At 50.7% G+C, this 19,447-nt stretch overlaps 4 protein-coding genes across 8 annotated transcripts in view; all 4 read right to left on the reverse strand.

Annotated features, from left to right (window-relative positions):
- Positions 1-520: 520 nt before the first annotated feature.
- Positions 521-1,495, reverse strand: LOC135505165 (uncharacterized). Its single transcript, XM_064924341.1, has one exon. It carries the CDS (start codon positions 1,493-1,495, stop codon positions 521-523), a length of 975 nt encoding a protein of 324 aa, XP_064780413.1.
- A 1,776-nt stretch (positions 1,496-3,271) lies between these two features.
- Positions 3,272-4,915, reverse strand: LOC135505237 (uncharacterized). Its single transcript, XM_064924460.1, has one exon. It carries the CDS (start codon positions 4,913-4,915, stop codon positions 3,272-3,274), a length of 1,644 nt encoding a protein of 547 aa, XP_064780532.1.
- A 2,106-nt stretch (positions 4,916-7,021) lies between these two features.
- Positions 7,022-8,785, reverse strand: LOC135505298 (uncharacterized). The gene has a single exon (XM_064924562.1). The coding sequence runs from the start codon at positions 8,783-8,785 to the stop codon at positions 7,022-7,024; it is 1,764 nt and encodes a 587-aa protein (XP_064780634.1).
- A 147-nt stretch (positions 8,786-8,932) lies between these two features.
- The window catches only part of slc4a4a (solute carrier family 4 member 4a), a 423,147-nt gene continuing 412,632 nt past the window's right edge, over positions 8,933-19,447 (reverse strand). For 3 of the 5 annotated variants that reach the window (XM_064927513.1, XM_064927597.1, XM_064927439.1), the window contains 2 exons: positions 9,463-9,542; positions 8,959-9,042 (listed from right to left, as the gene is read on the reverse strand). In XM_064927513.1, the coding sequence (XP_064783585.1) occupies positions 9,499-9,542 (44 nt within the window). In that variant the 3' untranslated portion in view covers positions 8,959-9,042; positions 9,463-9,498. Of the gene's footprint in view, positions 9,043-9,462; positions 9,543-19,447 lie in introns of all 5 variants that reach the window. The other 2 variants (XM_064927355.1, XM_064927285.1) reach the window with 1 other exon arrangement.

Here is a 19,447-nt window from a genome sequence, read left to right on the forward strand (position 1 = left end):
AGACGAAGAACTATCTATAAAAAAAGAGCAGAATGGGTTCTACATGCTTCTCTAATAATAAGAACACAACTGTGGATGAATTACGAAGAACAGCAGAAACATAGAACAACAGAAACGTAGAACAGAAGAACAGTAGAACAGCAGAACCATAGAACCTTCGAACAGCAGAACCATAGAGACGTAGACCAGTAGGACCATAGAACAGTAGAACCAAAGAACCATAGAACAGTATAAGAACGGTAGAACCATAGAACAGCAGAAAGGGGTTAGATGTGTCAGACACTTCAGAATAAGGAAGACAGAAGTAGTAGCTGTGAAAACTGAAAGACCTAGTGATGAAACAATGTTCTCCTCTTCCTATTGGTTAGGATTTAGCGATGAAACCATGTTGTCCTCTTCCTATTGGTTGATCCCTGGGAGCCTCAACTCCTCGATTCACCATGTCAAGTTTCAGATAATCACTAGTTTTCATTATTGGCTTTTGGAAAACATAAAGCAAATAATAATTGTTTAAAACATTTCAAGTGTGAGTATTGTTGGTGTTGAGTGTTTGTGTGAGGAGGGTCTTGGGGCATGGAGGAGGGTCTTGGGGCATGGAGGAGGGTCTCGGGGCATGGAGGAGGGTCTTGGGGCATGGAGGAGGGTCTTGGTCCATGGAGGAGGGTCTTGGGGCATGGAGGATAGTCTCGGGGCATGGAGGAGGGTCTTGGGGCATGGAGGACAGTCCCAGGGCATGGAGGAGGGTCTTGGGGCATGGAGGATAGTCTTGGGGCATGGGGGAGCGTCCCAGGGCATGGAGGAGGGTCTTGGTGCATGGAAGATAGTCTCGGGGCATGGAGGAGGGTCTCGGGGCATGGAGGAGGGTCCCAGGGCATGGAGGAGGGTCTTGGTGCATGGAGGATAGTCTTGGTGCATGGAGTAGGGTCGCGGGGCATGGAGGAGGGTCTTGGGGCATGGAGGAGGGTCCCAGGGCATGGAGGAGGGTCCCAGGGCATGGAGGAGGGTCCCAGGGCATGGAGGAGGGTCTTGGGACATGGAGGAGGGTCCCAGGGCATGGAGGAGGGAATTGGTGCATGGAGGATAGTCTTGGTGCATGGAGTAGGGCCCCGGGGCATGGAGGAGGGTCTCTGGGCATGGAGGAGTGTCTTGGGGCATGGAGGAGGATCTTGGGGCATGGAGGAGGGTCTTGGGGCATGTAGGAGGGTCTCGGGTTATGGAGGAGGGTCTTGGGGCATGGAGGAGGGTCTTGGGGCATGGAGGAGCGTCTTGGTGCATGGAGGAGGGTCTTGTGACATGGAGGATAGTCTCGGAGCATGGAGGAGGGTCTTGGGGCATGGAGGAGGGTCTTGGGGCATGGAGGATAGTCTAAGGGCATGGATGAGCGTCCCAGGGCATGGAGGAGGGTCTTGCGACATGGAGGAGGGTCCCAGGGCATGGAGTAGGGTCTTGGGGCATGGAGGAGGTTTCTAGGGCATGGAGGAGGTTCTCGGTGCATGGAGGATAGTCTTGGTGCATGGAGTAGGGTCTCGGGACATGAAGGAGGGTCTCTGGGCATGGAGGAGGGTCTTGGGGCATGTAGGAGTGTCTCGGGTTATGGAGGAGGGTCTTGGGGCATGGAAGATAGTCTTGGGGCATGGAGGAGGGTCTTGGGGCATGGAGGAGGGTCTTGGGGCATGGAGGAGGGTCTTGGGGCATGGAGGATAGTCTCAGAGATTGGAGGAGGGTCTTGGGGCATGGAGGATGGTCCCAGGGAACGGAGGAGGGTCTTAGGGCATGGAGGAGGGTCTTGGGGCATGGATGAGGGTCCCAGGGCATGGAGGAGGGTCTTGCGGCATGGAGGAGGGTCTTGGTGCATGGAGGAGGGTCCCGGGGCATGGAGGACGGCCTTGGGGCATGGAGGAGGGTCTTGGTGGATGGAGGAGGGTCCCAGGGCATGGAGGAGGGTCTTGGGACATGTTGGAGAGTCCCAGGGAATGGAAGAGTGTCTTGGGTTATGGAGGAGGGTCTTGGGGCATGGAGGAGGTTCCCAGGGCATGTAGGAGGGTCTTGGGGCATGGAGGAGGGTCCCAGGGCATGGAGGAGGGTCCCAGGGCATGGAGGAGGGTCTTGGGGCATGGAGGAGGGTCCCGGGGCATGGAGGAGGGTCTTGGTGCATGGATGATAGTCTTGGTGCATGGAGTAGGGTCCCGGGGCATGGAGGAGCATGGAGGAGGTCCTCGGGGCATGGAGGAGGTCCTCGAGGCATGGAGGAGGGTCTCGGCGCATGGAGGAGAATCTGGGGCCATGGAGGAGGATCTTGGTGCATGGAGGAGTGTCTTGGGGCATGGAGGAGGATCTTGGTGCATGGAGGAGGGTCTCGGTGCATGGAGGTGGGTCTCGGGCCATGGAGGAAGTTCTCGGTGCATGGAGGAGGGTCTCGGGGCATGGAGGAGCATGGAGAAGGGTCTCGGGGCATGGAGGAGGGTATCGGGGAATGGAGGAGGGAATTGGGCCATGGAGGAGGGGCTTGGGGCATGGAGGAGGGGCTTGGGGCATGGAGGAGGGTCCCAGGGCATGGAGGAGGGTCTTGGTGCATGGAGGATAGTCTTGGTGCATGGAGTAGGGTCGCGGGGCATGGAGGAGGGTCTTGGGGCATGGAGGAGGGTCCCAGGGCATGTAGGAGGGTCCCAGGGCATGGAGGAGGGTCCCAGGGCATGGAGGAGGGTCTTGGGACATGGAGGAGGGTCCCAGGGCATGGAGGAGGGAATTGGTGCATGGAGGATAGTCTTGGTGCATGGAGTAGGGCCCCGGGGCATGGAGGAGGGTCTCTGGGCATGGAGGAGTGTCTTGGGGCATGGAGGAGGATCTTGGGGCATGGAGGAGGGTCTTGGGGCATGTAGGAGGGTTTCGGGTTATGGAGGAGGGTCTTGGGGCATGGAGGAGGGTCTTGGGGCATGGAGGAGCGTCTTGGTGCATGGAGGAGGGTCTTGTGACATGGAGGATAGTCTCGGAGCATGGAGGAGGGTCTTGGGGCATGGAGGAGGGTCTTGGGGCATGGAGGATAGTCTAAGGGCATGGATGAGCGTCCCAGGGCATGGAGGAGGGTCTTGCGACATGGAGGAGGGTCCCAGGGCATGGAGTAGGGTCTTGGGGCATGGAGGAGGTTTCTAGGGCATGGAGGAGGTTCTCGGTGCATGGAGGATAGTCTTGGTGCATGGAGTAGGGTCTCGGGACATGAAGGAGGGTCTCTGGGCATGGAGGAGGGTCTTGGGGCATGTAGGAGTGTCTCGGGTTATGGAGGAGGGTCTTGGGGCATGGAAGATAGTCTTGGGGCATGGAGGAGGGTCTTGGGGCATGGAGGAGGGTCTTGGGGCATGGAGGAGGGTCTTGGGGCATGGAGGATAGTCTCAGAGATTGGAGGAGGGTCTTGGGGCATGGAGGATGGTCCCAGGGAACGGAGGAGGGTCTTAGGGCATGGAGGAGGGTCTTGGGGCATGGATGAGGGTCCCAGGGCATGGAGGAGGGTCTTGCGGCATGGAGGAGGGTCTTGGTGCATGGAGGAGGGTCCCGGGGCATGGAGGACGGCCTTGGGGCATGGAGGAGGGTCTTGGTGGATGGAGGAGGGTCCCAGGGCATGGAGGAGGGTCTTGGGACATGTTTGAGAGTCCCAGGGAATGGAAGAGTGTCTTGGGTTATGGAGGAGGGTCTTGGGGCATGGAGGAGGTTCCCAGGGCATGTAGGAGGGTCTTGGGGCATGGAGGAGGGTCCCAGGGCATGGAGGAGGGTCCCAGGGCATGGAGGAGGGTCTTGGGGCATGGAGGAGGGTCCCGGGGCATGGAGGAGGGTCTTGGTGCATGGATGATAGTCTTGGTGCATGGAGTAGGGTCCCGGGGCATGGAGGAGCATGGAGGAGGTCCTCGGGGCATGGAGGAGGTCCTCGAGGCATGGAGGAGGGTCTCGGGGCATGGAGGAGAATCTGGGGCCATGGAGGAGGATCTTGGTGCATGGAGGAGTGTCTTGGGGCATGGAGGAGGATCTTGGTGCATGGAGGAGGGTCTCGGTGCATGGAGGTGGGTCTCGGGCCATGGAGGAAGTTCTCGGTGCATGGAGGAGGGTCTCGGGGCATGGAGGAGCATGGAGAAGGGTCTCGGGGCATGGAGGAGGGTATCGGGGCATGGAGGAGGGAATTGGGCCATGGAAGAGGGGCTTGGGGCATGGAGGAGGGGCTTGGGCCATGGAGGAGGGTCTTGGTGAATGGAGGAGGGTCTCGGGGCATGGAGGAGGGTCCCAGGGCATGGAGGAGGGTCCCAGGGCATGGAGGAGGGAATTGGTGCATGGAGGATAGTCTTGGTGCATGGAGTAGGGCCCCGGGGCATGGAGGAGGGTCTCTGGGCATGGAGGAGTGTCTTGGGGCATGGAGGAGGTTCTTGGGGTATGGAGGAGGGTCTTGGTGCATGGAGGAGGGTCTCGGGACATGGAGGAGGGTCTCTGGGCATGGAGGAGTGTCTTGGGGCATGGAGGAGGGTCTTGGGGTATGGAAGAGGGTCTTGGGGCATGTAGGAGTGTCTCGGGTTATGGAGGAGGGTCTTGGGGCATGGAGGAGCGTCTTGGTGCATTGAGGAGTGTCTTGGGGCATGGAAGATTGTCTTGGAGCATGGAGGAGGGTCTTGGGGCATGGAGGAGGGTCTTGGGGCATGGAGGAGGGTCTTGGGGCATGGAGGAGGGTCTCAGAGATTGGAGGAGGGTCTTGGGGCATGGAGGATGGTCCCAGGGAACGGAGGAGGGTCTTGGGGCATGGAGGAGGGTCTTGGGGCATGGATGAGTGTCCCACGGCATGGAGGAGGGTCTTGCGGCATGGAGGAGGGTCTTGGTGCATGGAGGAGGGTCCCGGGGCATGGAGGAGGGTCTTGGGGTATGGAAGAGGGTCTTGGGGCATGTAGGAGTGTCTCGGGTTATGGAGGAGGGTCTTGGGGCATGGAAAATAGTCTTGGAGCATGGAGGAGGGTCTTGGGGCATGGAGGAGGGTCTTGGGGCATGGAGGATAGTCTAAGGGCATGGATGAGCGTCCCAGGGCATGGAGGAGGGTCTTGCGACATGGAGGAGGGTCCCAGGGCATGGAGGAGGGTCTTGGGGCATGGAGGAGGTTTCTAGGGCATGGAGGAGGTTCTCGGTGCATGGAGGATAGTCTTGGTGCATGGAGGAGGGTCTCGGGACATGGAGGAGGGTCTCTGGGCATGGAGGAGGGTCTTGGGGCATGTAGGAGTGTCTCGGGTTATGGAGGAGGGTCTTGGGGCATGGAAGATAGTCTTGGAGCATGGAGGAGGGTCTTGGGGCATGGAGGAGGGTCTTGGGGCATGGAGGAGGGTCTCGGGGCATGGAGGAGAATCTGGGGCCATGGAGGAGGATCTTGGTGCATGGAGGAGGGTCTCGGTGCATGGAGGTGGGTCTCGGGCCATGGAGGAAGTTCTCGGTGCATGGAGGAGGGTCTCGGGGCATGGAGGAGCATGGAGAAGGGTCTCGGGGCATGGAGGAGGGTATCGGGGCATGGAGGAGGGAATTGGGCCATGGAGGAGGGGCTTTGGGCATGGAGGAGGGGCTTGGGGCATGGAGGAGGGTCTTGGTGAATGGAGGAGGGTCTCGGGGCATGGAGGAGGGTCCCAGGGCATGGAGGAGGGTCCCAGGGCATGGAGGAGGGAATTGGTGCATGGAGGATAGTCTTGGTGCATGGAGTAGGGCCCCGGGGCATGGAGGAGGGTCTCTGGGCATGGAGGAGTGTCTTGGGGCATGGAGGAGGGTCTTGGGGTATGGAGGAGGGTCTTGGTGCATGGAGGAGGGTCTCGGGACATGGAGGAGGGTCTCTGGGCATGGAGGAGTGTCTTGGGGCATGGAGGAGGGTCTTGGGGTATGGAAGAGGGTCTTGGGGCATGTAGGAGTGTCTCGGGTTATGGAGGAGGGTCTTGGGGCATGGAGGAGCGTCTTGGTGCATTGAGGAGGGTCTTGGGGCATGGAAGATTGTCTTGGAGCATGGAGGAGGGTCTTGGGGCATGGAGGAGGGTCTTGGGGCATGGAGGAGGGTCTCAGAGATTGGAGGAGGGTCTTGGGGCATGGAGGATGGTCCCAGGGAACGGAGGAGGGTCTTGGGGCATAGAGGAGGGTCTTGGGGCATGGATGAGGGTCCCAGGGCATGGAGGAGGGTCTTGCGGCATGGAGGAGGGTCTTGGTGCATGGAGGAGGGTCCCGGGGCATGGAGGAGGGTCTTGGGGTATGGAAGAGGGTCTTGGGGCATGTAGGAGTGTCTCGGGTTATGGAGGAGGGTCTTGGGGCATGGAAGATAGTCTTGGAGCATGGAGGAGGGTCTTGGGGCATGGAGGAGGGTCTTGGGGCATGGAGGATAGTCTAAGGGCATGGATGAGCGTCCCAGGGCATGGAGGAGGGTCTTGCGACATGGAGGAGGGTCCCAGGGCATGGAGGAGGGTCTTGGGGCATGGAGGAGGTTTCTAGGGCATGGAGGAGGTTCTCGGTGCATGGAGGATAGTCTGGGTGCATGGAGTAGGGTCTCGGGACATGGAGGAGGGTCTCGGGACATGGAGGAGGGTCTCTGGGCATGGAGGAGGGTCTTGGGGCATGTAGGAGTGTCTCGGGTTATGGAGGAGGGTCTTGGGGCATGGAAGATAGTCTTGGAGCATGGAGGAGGGTCTTGGGGCATGGAGGAGGGTCTTGGGGCATGGAGGAGGGTCTTGGGGCATGGAGGATAGTCTCAGAGATTGGAGGAGGGTCTTGGGGCATGGAGGATGGTCCCAGGGAACGGAGGAGGGTCTTAGGGCATGGAGGAGGGTCTTGGGGCATGGATGAGGGTCCCAGGGCATGGAGGAGGGTCTTGCGGCATGGAGGAGGGTCTTGGTGCATGGAGGAGGGTCCCGGGGCATGGAGGAGGGTCTTGGGGCATGGAGGAGGGTCTTGGTGGATGGAGGAGGGTCCCAGGGCATGGAGGAGGGTCTTGGAACATGTTGGAGAGTCCCAGGGAATGGAAGATTGTCTTGGGTTATGGAGGAGGGTCATGGGGCATGGAGGAGGGTCCCAGGGCATGGAGGAGGGTCTTGGGGCATGGAGGAGGGTCCCGGGGCATGGAGGAGGGTCTTGGTGCATGGAGGATAGTCTTGGTGCATGGAGTAGGGTCCCGGGGCATGGAGGAGCATGGAGGAGGTCCTCGGGGCATGGAGGAGGTCCTCGCGGCATGGAGGAGGGTCTCGGGGCATGGAGGAGGATCTTGGTGCATGGAGGAGGGTCTCGGTGCATGGAGGTGGGTCTCGGGCCATGGAGGAAGTTCTCGGTGCATGGAGGAGGGTCTCGGGGCATGGAGGAGCATGGAGAAGGGTCTCGGGGCATGGAGGAGGGTATCGGGGCATGGAGGAGGGAATTGGGCCATGGAGGAGGGGCTTGGGGCATGGAGGAGGGGCTTGGGGCATGGAGGAGGGTCCCAGGGCATGGAGGAGGGTCCCAGGGCATGGAGGAGGGAATTGGTGCATGGAGGATAGTCTTGGTGCATGGAGTAGGGCCCCGGGGCATGGAGGAGGGTCTCTGGGCATGGAGGAGTGTCTTGGGGCATGGAGGAGGGTCTTGGGGTATGGAAGAGGGTCTTGGGGCATGTAGGAGTGTCTCGGGTTATGGAGGAGGGTCTTGGGGCATGGAGGAGCGTCTTGGTGCATTGAGGAGGGTCTTGGGGCATGGAAGATAGTCTTGGAGCATGGAGGAGGGTCTTGGGGCATGGAGGAGGGTCTTGGGGCATGGAGGAGGGTCTTGGGGCATGGAGGAGGGTCTCAGAGATTGGAGGAGGGTCTTGGGGCATGGAGGATGGTCCCAGGGAACGGAGGAGGATCTTGGGGCATGGAGGAGGGTCTTGGGGCATGGATGAGGGTCCCAGGGCATGGAGGAGGGTCTTGCGGCATGGAGGAGGGTCTTGGTGCATGGAGGAGGGTCCCGGGGCATGGAGGAGGGTCTTGGGGTATGGAAGAGGGTCTTGGGGCATGTAGGAGTGTCTCGGGTTATGGAGGAGGGTCTTGGGGCATGGAAGATAGTCTTGGAGCATGGAGTAGGGTCTTGGGGCATGGAGGAGGGTCTTGGGGCATGGAGGAGGGTCTTGGGGCATGGAGGATAGTCTCAGAGATTGGAGGAGGGTCTTGGGGCATGGAGGATGGTCCCAGGGAACGGAGGAGGGTCTTAGGGCATGGAGGAGGGTCTTGGGGCATGGAGGAGGGTCCCAGGGCATGGAGGAGGGTCCCAGGGCATGGAGGAGGGTCTTGGGGCATGGAGGAGGGTCCCGGGGCATGGAGGAGGGTCTTGTTGCATGGAGGAGGGTCCCGGGGCATGGAGGAGGGTCTTGGGGCATGGAGGAGGGTCTTGGTGGATGGAGGAGGGTCCCAGGGCATGGAGGAGGGTCTTGTTGCATGGAGGATAGTCTTGGTGCATGGAGTAGGGTCCCGGGGCATGGAGGAGCATGGAGGAGGTCCTCGGGGCATGGAGGAGGTCCTCGCGGCATGGAGGAGGGTCTCGGGGCATGGAGGAGAATCTGGGGCCATGGAGGAGGATCTTGGTGCATGGAGGAGTGTCTTGGGGCATGGAGGAGGATCTTGGTGCATGGAGGAGGGTCTCGGTGCATGGAGGTGGGTCTCGGGGCATGGAGGAGCATGGAGAAGGGTCTCGGGGCATGGAGGAGGGTATCGGGGCATGGAGGAGGGTCTTGGGCCATGGAGGAGGGGCTTGGGGCATGGAGGAGGGTCTTGGTGAATGGAGGAGGGTCTCGGGGCATGGTGGAGTGTCGCGGGGCATGGACGAGGGTCTTGGGTCATGGAGTAGGGTCCTAGGGCATCGAGGAGGGTTTTGAGGCGTGGACTAGGGTCTTAGGGCGTGGACGAGGGTCTTGGGTTATGGACGAGGGTCTTGGGGCTGTTGAGAAGTAGGGGCTACAGAGAGGTCTCAGACCCTCGGCTCTTCCAGCGGTAGCCGTTGTCATCAGGGTCCATCTCAATTCTAATCTGAGGCACGTTGAGTGGACTCATCTCTGGACTGTGACACAAACAGACAGACAGAACTTTTTTTAATAACATCACATTAACTCATTAATTCATAGATTCCCATTTTGAAGTGGTCAATGGAGTGGAATATCTTATGGGAAGGACCACATGATTCCTTCCAGGTCTTCGGGAGGGATCAGCCAATGAATTATACTGGTGAGGAAATATTTCATAACTCCGGGGGTATTAAATCACCAACCTTGGCTTTAAACCTGTTCAAACAACACCCTCCAGGTGGCAATATGCACCCTTTCAGTGTGTTTGCCTCAATGGCGCTGCCATGCTCTCACATACGCCATAATGGTACAGATACAATGATGTGACGTCTTTCTAAGTCTACGATGTTACCATGTGACCTCAGCATCCACCATCCAACCACTGTACACACAGCCCTCTGTAAATGAGGTCTCACCTTGACTGACAGTTGGCCTGGTAGAAGAGCAGCTGCTCAGCACGATGAGTGTCGATCCAGGAATGATGAGGATTTATCTCCTGGGGAGGACAGACAGACAGACAGACAGACAGACAGACAGACAGACATTAAGCCATCATCCCATATCAGTCATTACATCACACCTGGCTTCACATCACTACTCGTGAACTGACAAAGCGGATTTTGACTATTTCTTCTAGGATTATTTTTGTTGAAATCAACATTATCACTGTGAAGAGTGCATTTTTGTAGTAATGCATGCTTTGAGTTTAGTAATGCACTAAGTTATTGCTAACGAATCCCAATATGTGCTTTTCTGTTGCTACCACAAACGCTGATGTTATGAACATCAAGAGGATGGCCAGGATTCAATCAAAGACCCACTGCCTTGATGCACCTTTCATATGCAATGTACCCTATGTTCTCGGAGATCGAATTCACCGTGAACACTGCAGATCTTGGTTCCAGAATAAATTACCTTCAAAAGTAAAATGACGTGTGCTTGCCTATGATTGAATTCTGGCCGGTGTTCCAGCATCGCCAAACATCAAATATGGTTTGTATGAAGGAGGTCGGCTTATCAACATGGAAGCACAGTTCACAACCGTACACAACACCCCAGAATCACCAATATGCCAGATTTTAAATAGTGTATTAGACCAAGCAGGAAGAAAAGGTGGAAATATCCCAAAGCCTTGGAAAACATCTGAAGCACCTTACAGGCACATGTGATGGTGCTTCAGATGAATGATTAGAAGTGAACAGGGTTAGGTGAACAGACAGAGAGAAGTAAAGATCAAACACAGATTAATTTATGTTAAGAGCAGCAGAGACCGCAGAGGACTAGCATGAGAGAGAGAGAGAGAGGAACAGAGTGAGAGAGAGGAGTGAGAGGTTTTCCATCCCCATTAGTTGGTCAATGGCAACAGCTTTTTTTTTAACCTTTATTTTACCAGGCAAGTCAGTTAAGAACAAATTCTTATTTTCAATGACGGCCTGGGAACAGTGGGTTAACTGCCTGTTCAGGGGCAGAACGACAGATTTGTACCTTGTCAGCTCGGGGATTTGAACTTGCAACCTCTCGGTTACTAGTCCAATGCTCTAACCACTAGGCTACCCTGCTGCCCCAGCTTTTCAAACTTGAGTACTACACATAATGAAAATGACATTACTGACAAAAGATGTTGCATCTATCAGTTACACATACATGTCAGTACATACACACAAGTAGGTCACATAGGGAGAGGCATTGTGTTGTGAGGTGCTTTATTTGTTTTTTGAAACCAGGTTTGCTGTTCACTTGCGCAATATAAGATTGAAGGGCGGAGAGAGAGAAAGAGCAGGTCATGAGCAGATGAACTCCTAAATCTTTCAGCGTTTGTCTCCAAAAAGATAGATTTAGAGTTGGATAAACATGCTTTTTTTATTTTACAAGGACATATAGAGGATACTACCCTCCACAACATAACCTTCACTATGTCACCAAGACAAATACACAATATTATCCTCTACAACACTATGTCACCAGGACATATACACAATATTATCCTCTACAACACTATGTCACCAGGACATATACACAATATTATCCTCTACAACACTATGTCACCAGGACATATACACAATATTATCCTCTACAACACTATGTCACCAGGACATATACAAGATACTACACTCAACAACATAACCTTCACTATGTCACCAGGACATATACAGGATACTACCCTCAACAACATAACCTTCACTATGTCACCAGGACATATAGAGGATACTACCCTCAACAACATAACCTTCACTATGTCACCAGGACAAATACAGGATACTACCCTCAACAACATAACCTTCACTATGTCACCAGGACATATACACAATACTATCCTCTACAACATAACCTTCACTATGTCACCAGGACATATACAGGATACTACCCTCTACAACACTATGTCACCAGGACACATACACAATACTACCCTCCACAAAATAACCTTCACTATGTCACCAGGACATATACATGATACGACCCTCTACAACACTATGTCACCAGGACATATACAGGATACTACCCTCTACAACACTATGTCACCAGGACATATACAGGATACTACCCTCTACAACACTATGTCACCAGGACATATACAGGATACTACCCTCTACAACACTATGTCACCAGGACATATACAGGATACTACCCTCTACAACACTATGTCACCAGGACATATACAGGATACTACCCTCTACAACACTGTGTCACCAGGACATATACAGGATACTACCCTCTACAACACTATGTCACCAGGACATATACAGGATACTACCCTCTACAACATAACCTTCACTATGTCACCAGGACATATACACAATACTATCCTCCACAACATAACCTTCACTATGTCACCAGGACATATACACAATACTACCCTCTACAACATAACCTTCACTCCAAATCAAAATTCCAAATCTGATTTTTGGACAAAATTACTTGGGATTCTTACGACCACGGATGCTTACTGTCAAGGACTAGCCAGCAAACTGTCTGAAAAACCAGAAACCAGCAAATGAAGCAGAACAGATCCTGAAAATATCATCCAACCGGGAACTGAGAATGTAATGTTCAGTATGAAGCTACTTCTAAAGCCTAGAAGGAAATAACGTTACAATAATCTATAGCTATTTAACTTTATAAAGACTGACTGCTAAGTTTAAAGGCTACCAAGCTAGGAAAGAACAGACGCGGCAGCAACATTAATTTGCACTGAGGTGTAGAGTGGGAGGTGTGTAGCCCCTGAGCCTAACAATGGCAGCAGAGTACCTCACCTATGAAAATGCAGAGGCATCTTTGGCCCTCTGCTCCATGGCATTCTCCTGTGCAGAGGTCACCACAGTACAGTACCCCTTTGATATTAAAAATGACAAGGCATGGAATGAGTATAAAGAGCTCCTCATGGACTCCCAAGGGCTCCAGAGTGGCGCAGGGGTCTAAGGCACTGCATCTCAGTGCTAGAGGTGTCACTACAGACCCTGGCTCGATTCCAGGCTGTATCACAACCGGCAGTGATTGGGAGTTCCATAGGGCGGTGCACAATTGGCACCATTGTCACTCCCTGGCCATAGAGAGGCTTTTATTCTCTATTTTGGTTAGGCTAGGGTGTGAATATGGTAGGAATTCTAGTTTCTTTATATCTATGTTTTCTATTTCTTTGTTTTTGGCCGAGTGTGGTTCCCAATCAGAGGCAGCTGTCTATCGTTGTCTCTGAATGGGAATCATACTTAGGCAGCCTCATTCCCACCTGTGTTTGGTGGGTAGTTGTTTTCTGTATAGTTTATTTGCCTTACAGAAAGGTTTGTTTTTGCACCTCGTTATTTTGTTTGAGTGTTTATGAGTAATAAAAATTAAGAACACTTACCATGCTGCGTTTTGGTCCATGCCGTGCGACGAGAATTGTAACACCCGTGTTGCCCAGGTTAGGGTTTGGCTGGGGTAGGCGGTCAATGTAAATGAGATAGTGTTCTTAACAGACTTACATGGTTTAGAAAAAATGACAATCCAGAGACACTTTTTACTGACTGCGACAAAAATGGGATTGTAAACCATTTAAATCTTCCACACAGACCATCCCTGGACATGGCACACAGCTATACGTGCACACTATCCCCCTTTTAAGAGAGAGGCTATTGGTGGAGGGTGGAACAACAGAATAGTGTAAAACGAGGACCGTGAAACTGAGACACCTTCTGTCAACCTGTACAACAATAGAACAGTGGTGGTGCAGGGCAGCTTCAAACCCTTTCAGCAGGACTTCTATAGAATCAAAGAGAGAGCACAGCAGGAGCAGCTTCAAACCCTTTAGGCTGGACTTCCATAGAATCAAAGAGAGAGCACAGCAGGAGCAGCTTTAAAACCTTTCAGCAGGACTTCCATAGAATCAAAGAGAGAGCACAGCAGGAGCAGCTTCAAACCCTTTAGGCTGGACTTCCATAGAATCAAAGAGAGAGCACAGCAGGAGCAGCTTTAAAACCTTTCAGCAGGACTTCCATAGAATCAAAGAGAGAGCACAGCAGGAGCAGCTTCAAAACCTTTAGGCTGGACTTCCATAGAATCTAAGAGAGAGCACAGCAGGAGCAGCTTTAAAACCTTTCAGCAGGACTTCCATAGAATCAAAGAGAGAGCACAGCAGGAGCAGCTTCAAACCCTTTAGGCTGGACTTCCATAGAATCAAAGAGAGAGCACAGCAGGAGCAGCTTCAAACCCTTTAGGCTGGACTTCCATAGAATCAAAGAGAGAGCACAGCAGGAGCAGCTTTAAAACCTTTCAGCAGGACTTCCATAGAATCAAAGAGAGAGCACAGCAGGAGCAGCTTCAAACCCTTTAGGCTGGACTTCCATAGAATCAAAGAGAGAGCACAGCAGGAGCAACTCTCACTTGGTGATGACTCCCCCACCCCGAAGGAGTCTGATTATACCTCCTCTTAAAACTGCCCTGCAGATGAGGTAAGTCTCCCTCCCAGCACTGAACACACCCAGGTCCCACAACTGCACTGCTCCTCCCTTGTTGAGAAAGATATAGAGAAAGACATGGTGGAGCTCAGACAGCTAGTACAGACACTCCAGACAGAACAGAATAACAAAACAGAGCAGCACATCAACACCCACCCAACAAGACCTGGAGGGGGAGATAGACGACTGTAAGAGAGAGCTGGCCTTACTCCAGACTGAGGTGAGAGAACTTAAGGAGCAGAGTGAGGAACACACAGCCCAGCTAGCAGAGGGAGACACAGTCCAGCTAACAGAGGACCACACAACCCAGCAAACAGAGGGAGACATAGCCCAGCTAACAGAGGACCAAACAGCCCAGCTAACAGAGGAACAAACAGCCCAGCTAACAGAGGAACACACAGCCCAGCTAACAGAGGGAGACATAGCCCAGCTAACAGAGGACCACACGGCCCAGCTAACAGAGGGACACACGGCCCAGCTAACAGAGGGCCACACAGCCCAGCTAACAGGGGACCACACAGCCCAGCTAAAAGAAGGAGACACAGCCCAGCTAACAGAGGGAGACACAGCCCAGCTAAAAGGAGGAGACACAGCCCAGCTAACAGAGGGAGACACAGCCCAGCTAAAAGAGGGAGACACAGCCTAGCTAACAGAGGAACACACAGCCCAGCTAACAGAGGGAGACACAGCCCAGCGAACAGAGGAAGACACAACCCAGCTAACAGAGGACCACACAGCCAAGCTAACAGCGGAACACACAGCCCAGCTAACAGAGGAACACACAACCCAGCTTACAGAAGACCACACAGCTCAGCTAACAGAGGGAGACACCTCCCAGCTAACAGAGGACCACACAGCCCAGCTAACAGAGGACCAGACAGCCCAGCTTACAGAGGACCAGACAGCCCAGCTTACAGAGGACCACACAGCCCAGCTAACAGAGGAAGACACAACCCAGCTAACAGAGGACCACACAGCCCAGCTAACAGAGGGAGACACCGCCCAGCTAACAGAAGGACAAACGGCCCAGCGAAGAGAGGAAAACACAGGGGCCACACAGTAACAATATGCTTGTGTCAATAGCTCCAACAGTACAGTAATACCAAAGAATATGCTTGTGTTTCTAGCTCCAACAGTAATACCGAGCAATATGCTTCTGTGTTTCTCGCTCCAACAGTACAGTAATACCTAACAATATGCTTGTGTTTCTAGCTCCAACAGTTATACCTTGCAATATGCTTCTGTGTTTCTAGCTCCAACAGGACAGCAGTACCTAACAATATTCTTCTGTATTTCTAGCTCCAACAGTACAGTAATACCTAGCAATATGCTTGTGTTTCTAGCTCCAACAGTAATACCTAACAATATGCTTGTATTAATAGCTCCAACAGTAATACCTAACAATATGCTTGTGTTTCTAGCTCCAACAGTAATACCTAGCAATATACTTGTGTTTCTAGCTCCAACAGTGATATCTAGCAATATGCTTCTGTGTTTCTAGCTCCAACAGCACAGTAATACCTAGCAATATGCTTGTGTTTCTAGCTCCAACAGTACAGTAATACCTTGCAATATGCTTGTGTTTCTAGCTCCAACAGTAATATCTAGCAATATGCTTCTGTGTGTCTAGCTCCAACAGTAATACCTAGCAATATGCTTCTGTGTTTCTAGCTCCAACAGTATTACCTAGCAATATGCTTCTGTGTTTCTTGCTCCAACAGTACAGTAATACCTAACAATATGCTTCTTTATTTCTAGCTCCAACAGTAATACCTAGCAATATGCTTCTGTATTTCGGGCTCCAACAGTAATACCTAGCAATATGCTTCTGTGTTTCTAGCTCCAACAGTAATACCTAGCAATATGCTTCTGTGTTTCTAGCTACAAGAGTAATACCTATTAATATACTTCTGTGTTTCTATCTCCAACAGTACTGTAATACCTAACAATATGCTTGTGTTTCTAGCTCCAACAGTTATACCTTGCAATATGCTTCTGTGTTTCTAGCTCCAACAGGACAGCAGTACCTAACAATATTCTTCTGTATTTCTAGCTCCAACGTTACAGTAATACCTAGCAATATGCTTCTTTATTTCTAGCTCCAACAGTAATACCTAGCAATATGCTTCTGTATTTCGGGCTCCAACAGTAATACCGAGCAATATGCTTCTGTGTTTCTCGCTCCAACAGTACAGTAATATCTAACAATATGCTTCTGTGTGGTTCTAGCTCCAACAGTACAGTAATACCTAACAATATGCTTGTTTTTCTAGCTCCAACAGTACAGTAATACATAACAATATGCTTGTGTTAATAGCTCCAACAGTAATACCTAACTATATGCTTGTGTTTCTAGCTCCAACAGTAATACCTAGCAATATGCTTGTGTTTCTAGCTCCAACAGTGATACCTAGCAATATGCTTCTGTGTTTCTAGCTCCAACAGCACAGTAATACCTAGCAATATGCTTGTGTTTCTAGCTCCAACAGTAATACCTAGCAATATGCTTCTGTGTTTCTAGCTCCAACAGTAATACCTAGCAATATGCTTCGGTGTTTCTAGCTCCAACAGTAATACCTAGCAATATGCTTCTGTGTCTCTTGCTCCAACAGTAATACCGAGAAATATGCTTCTGTATTTCTAGCTCCAACAGTACAGTAATACCTAGCAATGTGCTTCTGTATTTCTAGCTCCAACGTTACAGTAATACCTAGCAATATGCTTCTGTATTTCTAGCTCCAACAGTAATACCTAGCAACATGCTTCTGTGTTTTGAGCTCCAACAGTTATACCGAGCAATATGCTTCTGTGTTTCTCGCTCCAACAGTACAGTTATACCTAACAATATGCTTCTGTGTGGTTCTAGCTCCAACAGTACAGTAACACCTAGCAAAATGCTTCTGTGTTTCGAGCTCCAACAGTAATACCTAACAATATGCTTCAGTGTTTCTCGCTCCAACAGGGCAGTAATACCTAACAATATGCTTCTGTGTTTCCAGCTCCAACAGTACAGTAATACCTAGCAAAATGCTTGTGTTTCTAGCTCCAACAGTAATATCTGACAATATGCTTCTGTGTTTCTAGCTCCAACAGTACAGTAATACCTAACAATATGCTTCTGTGTGGTTCTAGCTCCAACAGTACAGTAATACCTAACAATATGCTTGTGTTTCTAGCTCCAACAGTACAGTAATACCGAGCAATATGCTTCTGTATTTCTAGCTCCAACAGTAATACCTAGCAACATGCGTCTGTGTTTCGAGCTCCAACAGTAATACCTAGCAATATACTTCTGTGTTTCTAGCTCCAACAGTAATACCTAGCAATATACTTCTGTGTTTCGAGCTCCAACAGGAATACCGAACAATATGCTTCTGTGTTTCTCGCTCCAACAGTACAGTAAAACCTAACAATATGCTTCTGTGTTTCTAGCACCAACAGTACAGTAATACCTAACAATATGCTTTTGTGTTTCTAGCTCCAACAGTACAGTAATACCTAGCAATATGCTTGTGTTTCTATCTCCAACAGTAATACCTTGCATTATGCTTCTGTGTTTCAAGCTCCAACAGTAAAACCTAGCAACATGCTTCTCTGTTTCTAGCTCCAACATTACAGTAATGCCGAACAATATGCTTGTGTTAATAGCTCCAACAGTAATACCTAACAATATGCTTGTGTTTCTAGCTCCAACAGTAATACCTAACAATATGCTTGTGTTTCTAGCTCCAACAGTACAGTAATACCGAGCAATATGCTTCTGTATTTCTAGCTCCAACAGTAATACCTAGCAACATGCGTCTGTGTTTCGAGCTCCAACAGTAATACCTAGCAATATACTTCTGTGTTTCTAGCTCCAACAGTAATACCTAGCAATATACTTCTGTGTTTCTAGCTCCAACAGTACAGGAATACCGAACAATATGCTTCTGTGTTTCTCGCTCCAACAGTACAGTAAAACCTAACAATATGCTTTTGTGTTTCTAGCACCAACAGTACAGTAATACCTAACAATATGCTTTTGTGTTTCTAGCTCCAACAGTACAGTAATACCTAGCAATATGCTTGTGTTTCCATCTCCAACAGTAATACCTTGCATTATGCTTCTGTGTTTCAAGCTCCAACAGTAAAACCTAGCAACATGCTTCTCTGTTTCTAGCTCCAACATTACAGTAATGCCGAACAATATGCTTGTGTTAATAGCTCCAACAGTAATACCTAACAATATGCTTGTGTTTCTAGCTCCAACAGTAATACCTAACAATATGCTTTTGTGTTTCTAGCTCCAACAGTAATACCTAGCAATATGATTCTGTGTTTCTAGCTCCAACAGTACAGTAATACCTAGCAATATGCTTGTGTTTCCATCTCCAACAGTAATACCTAGCAATATGATTCTGTGTTTCTAGCTCCAACAGTACAGTAATACCTAACAATATGCTTGTGTTTCTTGCTCCAACAGTAATACCTAGTAATATGCTTGTGTTTCTAGCTCCATCAGTAATACCTAGCAATATGATTCTGTGTTTCTAGCACCAAGAGTACAGTAATAACTAGCAATGTGCTTTTGTTTTGATCTCCAACAGTACAGTAATACCTAACAATATGCTTTGGTTTCTAGCTCCAACAGTAACACTTAACAATATGCTTGTGTTTCTAGCTCCAACAGTACAGTAATACCTAGCAATATGCTTGTTTTTCGAGCTCCAACAGTACAGTAATACCAAGCAATATGCTTCTGTGTTTCTAGCTACAACAGTAATACCTAGCAATATACTTCTGTGTTTCTCGCTCCAACAGTACAGTAATACCTAACAATATGCTTCTGTGTGGTTCTAGCTCCAACAGTACAGTAATACCTAACAATATGCTTCTGTGTTTCCAGCTCCAACAGTACAGTAATACCTAGCAATATACTTCTGTGTTTCTAGCTCAAACAGTACAGTATTACCTAACAATATGCCCCTGTTTTTCTAGCTCAAACAGTACAGTAATACCTAACAATATGCTTCTGTGTTTCTAGCACCAACAGTACAGTAATACATAACAATATGCTTGTGTTTCTAGCTCCAACAGTACAGTAATACCTAACAATATGCTTGTGTTTCCATCTCCAACAGTAAAACCTAGCACTATGCCTCTGTGTTTCTAGCTCCAACAGTACAGTAATACCGAACAATATGCTTGTGTTAATAGCTCCAACAGTAATACCTAACAATATGCTTGTGTTTCTAGCTCCAACAGTAATACCTAACAATATGCTTGTGTTTCTAGCTCCAACAGTGATACCTAGCAATATGCTTCTGTGTTTCTAGCTCCAACAGTACAGTAATACCTAGCAATATGCTTGTGTTTCCATCTCCAACAGTAATACCTTGCATTATGCTTCTGTGTTTCAAGCTCCAACAGTAAAACCTAGCAACATGCTTCTCTGTTTCTAGCTCCAACATTACAGTAATGCCGAACAATA

The sequence above is a fragment of the Oncorhynchus masou genome, chromosome 1 (genome assembly GCF_036934945.1).
Source record: "Oncorhynchus masou masou isolate Uvic2021 chromosome 1, UVic_Omas_1.1, whole genome shotgun sequence".
Taxonomy (NCBI): domain Eukaryota; kingdom Metazoa; phylum Chordata; class Actinopteri; order Salmoniformes; family Salmonidae; genus Oncorhynchus; species Oncorhynchus masou.

Excerpts from the sequence above, each read along its gene's own strand:
- LOC135505165 (XM_064924341.1), bottom strand. The coding sequence starts at position 1,495 with ATGCACCGAGAACCTCCTCCATGCCCTAGAAACCTCCTCCATGCCCCA.
- LOC135505237 (XM_064924460.1), bottom strand. The coding sequence starts at position 4,915 with ATGCCCCAAGACCCTCTTCCATACCCCAAGACCCTCCTCCATGCCCCG.
- LOC135505298 (XM_064924562.1), bottom strand. The coding sequence starts at position 8,785 with ATGCCCCGAGACCCTCCTCCATTCACCAAGACCCTCCTCCATGCCCCA.